The sequence below is a fragment of the Protomyctophum bolini genome (assembly GCF_963924005.1).
Source record: "Protomyctophum bolini genome assembly, chromosome: 20".
Classification (NCBI taxonomy): domain Eukaryota; kingdom Metazoa; phylum Chordata; class Actinopteri; order Myctophiformes; family Myctophidae; genus Protomyctophum; species Protomyctophum bolini.
The window spans coordinates 921,435-931,834 of NC_137881.1; the positions used below are offsets into that span (position 1 = coordinate 921,435).

The 10,400-nt window shown below is 46.4% G+C and overlaps 1 protein-coding gene across 1 annotated transcript; it reads right to left on the reverse strand.

Moving 5' to 3' along the window:
* Positions 1 to 751: 751 nt before the first annotated feature.
* Positions 752 to 8,134, reverse strand: LOC308334902 (E3 ubiquitin-protein ligase MARCHF9-like). Its single transcript, XM_080791795.1, has 4 exons — positions 7,573 to 8,134; positions 6,877 to 7,032; positions 6,146 to 6,338; positions 752 to 1,600 (listed from the first exon to the last, which is right to left on the reverse strand). The coding sequence occupies exons 1-4, from the start codon at positions 8,005 to 8,007 to the stop codon at positions 1,266 to 1,268; spliced, it is 1,119 nt and encodes a 372-aa protein (XP_080647921.1). The 5' UTR covers positions 8,008 to 8,134; the 3' UTR covers positions 752 to 1,265.
* Positions 8,135 to 10,400: the final 2,266 nt, after the last annotated feature.

Sequence of the window (10,400 nt, forward strand, 5' to 3'; positions counted from 1 at the left end):
GGTCGTCCACTCACAGTTAACAGTCTCTGTATTGAGTTTGTGCTTAAAATGTACTGTAATTCTACAAACTGTTGATAAATATTTCAATCAATCAAAAATAAAAACGTTTTCAGACTGTTGCGGTAATGAGATTTTCTATGGACACGTTTTGGACGCACGTTTAATAGCCGGCTATTGCTCAGTGGGTCGTTTTTCATCATTTTTGACCCTAACCATCATGCCATTGTGTTGCCTGTTGTTTTGTTTGTACAGTTATATTGCATTGCATGGTGTATGTTTGTGTGACATGTGGATTTAATTAATATGGAAAAAGGAAATACAAGCGTGACTGTCAAAAAGGACATTTCATATGGTGTTTATAAAATCAGTGTGTTAAAAGTTGTTTGTGTGGTTTCATTTATAGTTTTTTCACGATGGGGTAAATAAAGAGCCCTTGTGAACATCAGTTGGAGCGTTGTCTATTCTGCATCAGATGATTGTTTAGGAGGAGTTTATTTATCATTTATTTGTGGCGGTTCTTACATTTTTAGGTGGCGGTTTCCATGCGGACAGAGAGCAGGGCACAGACTCGCTCCTCGAGGGCTTCATAAGCCACTTCCACTCAAGGCTGCTTGGTTTCGGACGACACTTAATATGCGTGTATACCGAGTGCAAGTCAAGTGTGTAGAGGCGGTTTATAGGTGACGGGGAGAGGTCAAAGGTCAAAGGGCCTATAGGTGACGGGGAGAGGTCATTATGTCATCGATGAGAACAACAACAAAACATTTATTGTAATTTCCGCCCATAATAATATGATCATATGAACATAAAAATGGAAAAAAACACCTTCATCATATTTCTTTACAAAACGTTTGGATTAAAAAATGTTCTATTGGAACAACATTATTTCATATACAGCGTATCAGAAGAGTCAATGCTGCACCTTCTGTCAAATGTAGCTTATTTATTACTTTGTTTTTTTCCTTTGATAATAAAACAACCCCAGGGCTCTGTGTTATAAACAACCCCAGTGCTCTGTGTTATAAACAACCCCAGTGCTCTGCGTTATAAACAACCCCAGGGCTCTGCGTTATAAACAACCCCAGTGCTCTGTGTTATAAACACACTTCCAGACAGTTCCAGCTTCGGCCAGTAGGGGGTGAGGGCGGCTCAGCACAACCTCACACCCTGTGGGAGGAGCCTCATGCCGTGGTCAATGTGGGAGGAGCCTCACACCGTGGTCAGTGTGGGAGGAGCCTCACACCGTGGTCAGTGTGGGAGGAGCCTCACACCGTGGTCACCCTCATCACCACCTCGTGATTGGAGGAGCCGGGCGGCGGCGGCCGGCGGGCTCTGAACTGACTGAGCATGTGCAGGAGCGCGGAGCCGCAGTGGCGGTTCAGAAGAGTCCTCCGCACGCGCTGGCTGGTGGCCCCTCCCCTTCCTCCTCCCCTGGCCCCTCCTCTTCCTCCTCTGTCCGTAGCACTGCCCGCCGGGGGGGGGGCGGAGGCCCCGCCCAGGTCCTTGTGCTTGTCATAGTTGAGGATCTTCCACTGCTGGTTGACGGCCTGCCAGCGCTGGAAGATACGGTACACGGACGAGCCCTCATGGATGATGAGGCCTGGACCGCACACACACACACACACGCACGCACACACACACACACACACACACACACACACACACACACACACACACACACGCACGCACGCACACACACACACACACACACGCACGCACACACACACACACACACACGCACACACACACACACACACACGCACACGCGCACGCACGCACGCACGCACACACACACACGCACACACACACACACACAAAACATACCATTATTTTATTATCACGGTGTGTTGAGCAGATAAAGTTCATTCTATACAACAGGTCGTTTCGAGGAAGCAATCCGATTGGTTGAAACAGCCGGCTTCTTCTAGCCGTGGATCGAACCCAGCACCGTTCACCACCACCCAATCAAAACAAAGAATTCAGCCGCTCTGTTTTCCCAGAGGAGCGCTATAGCAAACTGGGTGGCTAGGCTAGCTAGTTTCTTGGGACATTTATAGTCGTAGTGACTATATACATCTGTCATTAAAGAAATATATCTACTGTTGTAGAATTGCAACATTACACTTGAGGGTGTTGTTTAACGTGATTATTGCCACGACAGTGATGTCAAGAACCAGACAGTGATGAGGTCATGATGATGTCAGGAACCAGACAGTGATGAGGTCATGATGATGTCAGGAACCAGACAGTGATGAGGTCAGGAACCAGACAGTGATGAGGTCATGATGATGTCAGGAACCAGACAGTGATGAGGTCAGGAACCAGACAGTGATGATGTCAGGAACCAGACAGTGATGAGGTCAGGAACCACCCTCTCGTGTAATATTGATTAACCCATTCTGACCTGTGATCAGATTCTAAAAATGTCAGTCGTTCTTCGATTTAAAAAAAATAGCAGACCTACAAGCTCGTAGCGCGCCGCTCGTAGCGCGCCACTCGGTGGCGCGCTACGAGCTTGTAGATCTGCTATTTTTCAATAGCTAAAGCATAACATGATGCTAACACCAAAAGGGGTTCCCGTTCGGAATGGGTTAATTCACAACAGGACAGAACATACAACCCCAGCGCTCTGTGTTATAAACAGGACAGAACATAAATAGACCAGAGCCATCTAATAGAAGAGTTAGGACATTGAGGGGGCAGAAACCCAGAGCCATCTAATAGAAGAGTTAGGACATTGAGGGGGCAGAAACCCAGAGCCATCTAATAGAAGAGTTAGGACATTGAGGGGGCAGAAACCCAGAGCCATCTAATAGAAGAGTTACTACATTGAGGGGGCAGAAACCCAGAGCCATCTAATAGAAGAGTTAGGACATTGAGGGGGCAGAAACCCAGAGCCATCTAATAGAAGAGTTACCACATTGAGGGGGCAGAAACCCAGAGCCATCTAATAGAAGAGTTAGGACATTGAGGGGGCAGAAACCCAGCCCTGCTCGTGCAACCTGAACTGAGACAAGCTGGAGTTGGAAATACATTGTTTTTAACGAGGGCGGCGCAAATAAGAGCTATTTTAACCATGTGTGCAAACATGACAACTGTATTGTACAGTAACAACTAAAGTCTCTGCAATGTTTATGTTGTACTATTACTAAACAATCTAAAATAAAGGGATTGAAGATCATTAAAGCTGGGCTGTTGCCCTGAGTCCAGTGCACTCCAGTGTCCCAGTTAGTCGTCCCCATTCTCAATAGAAGTCTATGTAGGAGAGCCGCCATTGGACTGAAGCCCCATGAAGTGACCAATAGAAGTCTACGTAGCAGAGCCTCAATTGGACTGAAGCCAGACGCACATTCTTACCATGCACACTATGAAGTGTTCTTAGTTCTTACCTATGCACACTATGTCCATGAGGTGTTCTTAGGCCCTCATTTATCAACCGTGCGTACGCCAAAATATGGGTGCACGCCGAAATTGCCGACATTTTTGACATTTACCATTTCCGCCAAAGCTTGAAATTGAACGTGACAACGTGCAAAATCCACGTTTGCTTCTCAGCTGGCGTACGCATTTTTTTCTGTCTATACACAAGCGGAGCAGCATTGTCTGAACTGCTGACACGCTGTCACAGGCATCTAAACATATGTTTTCACTCCTAAAATGTTAATATAAAACGGTATGTGTATGTAAAAAACAAAAGAGAGATTTCCAACTTTACAAGTAATTAAAATCGCGCAATTAAAAACAATATAACATGTTTACAATGTATTAGTTTGTGCTTAATCAAACACTTGTTATGCGAGCGCACTTGTGAGATGATTTTGGAGCGCATGCGGACGCGGTGATGCGGCATATGCGATTATGATATTATTATTTTTTTAAAGGCATGAATGGACTGCACGCCTTTATTTCCAAGTGACAATGACAAGCATACAGCTTGCCTATTTGTAGTAAGTACTAGCAGGCTATAGGCGTAAGGGGCTCAATCATTCACCATTTATAAGTGCTTAGACAGTTTTGACAGTTCAGATAAAAGCGAGATCATTTTCGGGGGTCGGGAGGACGGGACCGCGGCGTGCGTCGCCAACACATACCAGCGCAAGCGGCAAGCCTTCATCCATATGTTTATGATTCGTTCATCAATGATCAAATCACTACATAAACGTTGATTGTGAGCTGCCTTGACGACATGATAGCCTATCTCTCATGCAGGCATGTCACCCACAGGACTTTAATATCACAGCAGTGCGCAGTATCACGCCTTCGCCGTGCACTGCGCACGAATGGGTAAAATTAATATAGGCCAGCCTACAAACTAATTCCATTCATGGCGATGCGATGTCGATGTGTCATGTATATGCGTGCATGCGTGGACATGACAGCAAAGCAAGCGAGGTGAGAGGAAAACAGACAGGGTAGGCCTACAACTTTATTTAATTCATGCAGGTGTTCGTTCTTTATTTAACAAGACACCAGTGGGCTTGCAAGTTGCGTGTGCTTCTGCGTGTGTGTGTGTGTGTGTGTGTGTGTGTGTGTGTGAGAGAGGTGCGTGAGGCGGGCAAGGCACGGGAGAAACCTTTTTTCCATGGTTTCCATGGTTCCCACAGGTCGTAAACATGTGTTCAGTCGCAAAAACGAGGGCGAGGCTTGATTTCATAGGGCGTGCCAGATAGATTTCAGCCGTCACATTTATTAACGTCAGAACGAAATTAAGGAAGGATCAGCTGTTTGCGATCACTTTATAAATGCCGTGGCGACGTGGGTGTACTACGAAACCTGCACTCGAATCTGTGGCAGATTTTACACTCGATTGATAAATGAGGGCCTTAGTTCTTACCTATGCACACTATGGCCCTCATTTATCAATTGAGTGTAAAATCTGCCACAGATTCGAGTGCAGGTTTCGTAGTACACCCACGTCGCCACGGCATTTATAAAGTGATCGCAAACAGCTGATTCTTCCTTAATTTCGTTCTGACGTTAATAAATGTGATGGCTGAAATCTATCTGGCACGCCCTATGAAATCAAGCCTCGCCCTCGTTTTTACAACAAGATATATTAGTGAACGAAAACCTGAACCTGAACCATAATTAAATAACAAATAGGCACACACACGCTGCTGTTTTGCAGGTGCTCCTCCTGTCCTGTCTGTCTGTCTCTCTCTATCACTGTGGTCCGTCCGTGATCAACTGACCATGCACGTTCGACAGTCTATTTAGATTGCCTCGCAGTCGCTAGTTGCTGCAGTGGCTGCAGGACTGTCAACTGTCAATTATATTAATGTGCAGCCAAAATATATGGTACTGGTGGTGGTGGGCTGACTGGCTGGGTTATTAGCCTATACCTATCGCCGATGCGGTTCCCATGCACTTGCGCTGGGCTGGCACGGCACATTTGACATTCCAGTGACACGTCAGGTTTATTAAACGAGGAGATTGCATATACCGTAACTCCAGAAAGACATTGTTGGCCTGCTGTAGATTAGGCTACAGTACAGTATATAGGCTACCCATGCATGTTGGGACTCTCCGCAGCTGCATTGCACTATAGGCTACTTTCCAACGTCATGGAAATATTCCAGCACAGACAGCCCAAATCCTCGCATGTATGCGCTCATGCAAAACTGTTTAAATGGCTTAAGCAACAAGCGCAATTTTAATTGTAAAGTTGGAAAGCTCCTACAAATTTCATATGACACAAAGACACATCTTGTAGGTCTATTCCTTTTTCTTTGTGTGTAGCCCATATACATACAATTTTATATTAACATTTTAGGAGTGAATAGCCTATGGGCATAACAGAAGTGTGCTTCAAAAAAAAGCAATGACTCCAAACGCATTTTTACAGATTCCTGTTAAGCTTGAAACTGAGCAGGTATAAAACTGCTAGACTCTACATATGTTTCGATGCCTTTGGCAGCCTCTCAGCTGGTCAAACAATGCTGCTCCGCCGTTCTACGACAGAAAAACAAGCGTACGCCAGCTCACGAGCAGACGTGAGTTTTGAAATTGAACTGTCAAGTTCAATTTCAATTGCCGGAAATGGTAAATGTCGAAAATGTCGGTAATTTCGGTGTGCACCCATATTTTGGCGTACGCACGGTTGATAAATGAGGGCCTAAGTCCATGAGGTGTTCTTAGTTCTTACCTATGCACACTATGTCCATGAAGCCGTACATTCCGTAGCAGATCTGGAACAGCAGGTCCTGCCGTTGCCACCTGGCTGAGGGACTGAAGGAGCTCCAGACCAACCAGGAGATACTGGCCATGAGGAACAGAGAACCCAGGAAGATGGCCGCTATCTGGACCTTCTCTATGACGGTCAGAGAGATGGCCTGCCACTGGAGAGAGACACGCACACACACACACACACACACACACACACACACACACACACACACACACACACACACACACACACACACACACACACACACACACACACACACACACACACACACACACACACACACACATTATGACCTGTAGTGGGTTCTTGGTACTGATGTTCAGGACGTGGTACTGACCTGTAGTGGGTTCTTGGTACTGATGGCCAGGACGTGGTACTGACCTGTAGTGGGTTCTTGGTACTGATGTTCAGGACGTGGTACTGACCTGTAGTGGGTTCTTGGTACTGATGTTCAGGACGTGGTACTGACCTGTAGTGGGTTCTTGGTACTGATGGCCAGGACGTGGTACTGACCTGTAGTGGGTTCTTGGTACTGATGGCCAGGACGTGGTACTGACCTGTAGTGGGTTCTTGGTACTGATGGCCAGGACGTGGTACTGACCTGTAGTGGGTTCTTGGTACTGATGGCCAGGACGTGGTACTGACCTGTAGTGGGTTCTTGGTACTGATGGCCAGGACGTGGTACTGACCTGTAGTGGGTTCTTGGTACTGATGGCCAGGACGTGGTACTTCCAGTAACACAGCTCACAGCTCCAGGCTCCTCTCTCACTGATCCAGCGGATCAGGCATGGCTGGTGAGTACAACGCACCGAGCCAGCACAGCGGCACGCGCTCAACAGCTCCCCCTAAAGGGGAAACAGAGCATTAGAGCTATGGACCAGTAGCATTAGAGCTATGGACCAGTAGCATTAGAGCTATGGACCAGAGCATTAGAGCTATGGACCAGTAGCATTAGAGCTATGGACCAGAGCATTAGAGCTATGGACCAGTAGCATTAGAGCTATGGACCAGTAGCATTAGAGCTATGGACCAGAGCATTAGAGCTATGGACCAGTAGCATTAGAGCTATGGAGCAGTAGCATTAGAGCTATGGACCAGAGCATTAGAGCTATGGAACAGAGCATTAGAGCTATGGAGCAGAGCATTAGAGCTATGGACCAGTAGCATTAGAGCTATGGAGCAGAGCATTAGAGCTATGGACCAGTAGCATTAGAGCTATGGACCAGAGCATTAGAGCTATGGACCAGTAGCATTAGAGCTATGGACCAGTAGCATTAGAGCTATGGACCAGTAGCATTAGAGATATGGACCAGTAGCATTAGAGCTATGGACCAGTAGCATTAGAGATATGGACCAGTAGCATTAGAGCTATGGACCAGACTCACCTGTTCGAGGCCTTGGAAGCAGATCCGGCACTGCGGCGAGCCGATGCCACTCTCGGTCAGACTGGGCAGCGAGGCGTGGCCGGGGTCCAGACCGGGGTCCAGACCGGGGTCCAGACCCCCCGCGGTCACACTGGGGTCCAGACTGGGCAGGGAGGGGTTAGCGGTGTCCAGGGGTTTGGCGGGGTCGTCCAACGCCAGGCTGCGCGGCCTGGCCGGCTCCTCCGAGCAGCCGTAGTACTCCTCCGCGTCGTCCCCCCCCCTCCCCCTCCGCTCGGAGCAGTCGAACGGGGGCCAACGGCCGCAGTCCCCCCTGAGGGCCCCCCCGAGGGCCCCCAGCCCTGCGCGCACCACCCTGGGGGTCCTGGAGCCGCCGGACCGCAGGAAGGCCAGCACTTTGAGTTCGTTCAGAAACATCCGGATGCGGTACTTAAACATTCTGTTAATTAATGTCCTTAAACATCCTGTTAATTAATGTCCTTAAACATCCTGTTAATTAATGTCCTTAAACATCCTGTTAATTAATGTCCTTAAACATCCTGTACTGTTAATTAATGTCCCTTAAACATCCTCCAATGACGTCGCACTGCACTGTGCCCCCCCCCCCCCCCCCACCCCCAACAAACGAGCTGTCAAATTTACTTCAATAGTCTTTTGATAACATGTTCTATTATTATTATTGTTATTATTACTTCAGTAAAGTACCTCTAGAGGTCGCTGCTGGACACGGATGTCGGTGAGAACAAGAAGGGGGAAAAAGGCCATGTTATTTGAATAGCCAATCGCTGCCTCCATATCTTGTTGTTATAGCATGTGCAGCTTAATCCAGCCAATAGGAGCGGCTCTTCCCGTGGACAAGGGGCGGGGTTTCTGCCAGGGATAGCAGACATTTAAAAAGTCACAATGGAGTCTTCATTATAAGAACGGACCTTTCTACAACATCTGCTAAATAAAATTTAAATACAAATAATTATAAAAAGGAATAAACTATCCAACAATGTCTGCAACAAATATTTGCAGCATAGCCTATTCTTCTTTCTTCTCAAAAGGCAGAAATAGATGCTGTTTTTCTTTTTTTTTGTAGAGATGAGGCTTAGGCTATTCGTGGGGGTTTGGGATGCTATTAAAAAATTAAACAAATCTAAATAACTTAAATCAGTAGATTATCTATCTATCTATCTATCTATCTATCTATCTATCTCTCAGTCATGTTACCCTGCAGTATAGGCTATCGTCTCAGTCATGTTACCCGGCAAGCAGGATCACATCATGGGTGAATAATCTCCCACATCTCGCCACGGTGGAGCTGCTGTGTTTCGGCTGGTAAACAGAGTAGGTTTCGCCCCCACAACCTTCCTCTCCTCCCCCTCCGACAGAGCAATCCCACGGAGACGACTATCAGCATGTTAGAGAACAACAGTAATAATCCATCATCTCATATGGCGACGAGGCTGTGGTGTAGTTCTGCCTGCTGGTGTTTCTTCTCTACGGTGATCATCTCCAGAGCCAGGAGAACCAGGAGAGCCAGGAGGAAGGATCCATTCCCTCTCCGAAAGGAACCAAAACAAACAAGACAGACTATAAGGTAGAACTGTCCGTTACACAAACGTTACCATCAGCAGCAAGACCACGGCGCCGCCACCATCACAACAGCAGCAGCAGCAGCAGTAGCAGCAGCAGTAGGCTAGTAGGCTAGTAGGCTACCGTAGCTCAGTGTGCATGGCCTCCTCCTCCTTCTTCTTGAGGTAAAATCAATAACAATAAAACATTATTTCCACAGTTTCAACCACATCCTCGTCTCACTCACTCCAAACACACGTCACGTGACGTACGATGAGGAGAGAGAGAGAGAGAGAGAGAGAGAGAGAGAGAGAGAGAGAGAGAGAAACACTGTAACACACACACACACACACACACACACACACGCAGTAAAAAAGCTGCGCATTGGAGCTGTCCACGCCACGGTGCTGATTCTCATCACGTGACGTCGAGGCCACGTGCTCAGTGGTGGAAAAATGTACTCACTTGAAAATCCTCTGAAGTTATTATTATTATAATAAAACATATATTTACACAATAAATACTCTACTTTACTCTGTTGGAGACACTGTAATATTAAATATACATAATAAATACTCTACTTTACTCTGTTGGAGACACTGTAATATTAAATATACATAATAAATACTCTACTTTACTCTGTTGGAGACACTGTAATATTAAATATACATAATAAATACTCTACTTTACTCTGTTGGAGACACTGTAATATTAAATATACATAATAAATACTCTACTTTACTCTGTTGGAGACACTGTAATATTAAATATACATAATAAATACTCTACTCTGTTACAAGTAGAGTATTCCAGAAATACATTTATCACACATCAGAAATGCATTAATCAGAAGGTAATTCTGTCAGAAAGGCAGTTACCAGACTATAGACTACCAGAGTAGGTAATTCTGTCTTCACGTCTGATGAATTGAAAAAGGTGGACCCTGGCTGTTGTAAATAGGTATAGTGCTTTATCAGTGTGTCGTCCATTTGTTATTTAAAAATAAATAAAAATAAATCATGAATCAACTTGTTTTTATTGAGCACCATGTTTGCCGGTCATCCAATGATCCCTGGGTCGGCGGTTCGAATCCCGGATCCTCCTGCTTACATGTGAAGTGTCCTTGAGCAAGACACTGAACCCCACACTGCCTCCGATGAGTGGGTCGGTGTGAGCTCGCCACCGTCGGTGTGTGAATGTGTGAAGTGAGGACGCTGGCGTCGACTGTTCGCCGCTTCACCTCCCAATGTATGAACCGTTGTAAAGCGCTT

Coding starts and splice junctions, on each gene's coding strand:
- LOC308334902 (XM_080791795.1), bottom strand. CDS start 8,007: ATGTTTAAGTACCGCATCCGGATGTTTCTGAACGAACTCAAAGTGCTG. Junction 6,339..6,876: donor GTACCAAGAACCCACTACAG/GTCAGTACCACG, acceptor GTCTCTCTCCAG/TGGCAGGCCATCTCTCTGAC. Junction 1,601..6,145: donor CATGGACATAGTGTGCATAG/GTAAGAACTAAG, acceptor TGTGCGGTCCAG/GCCTCATCATCCATGAGGGC.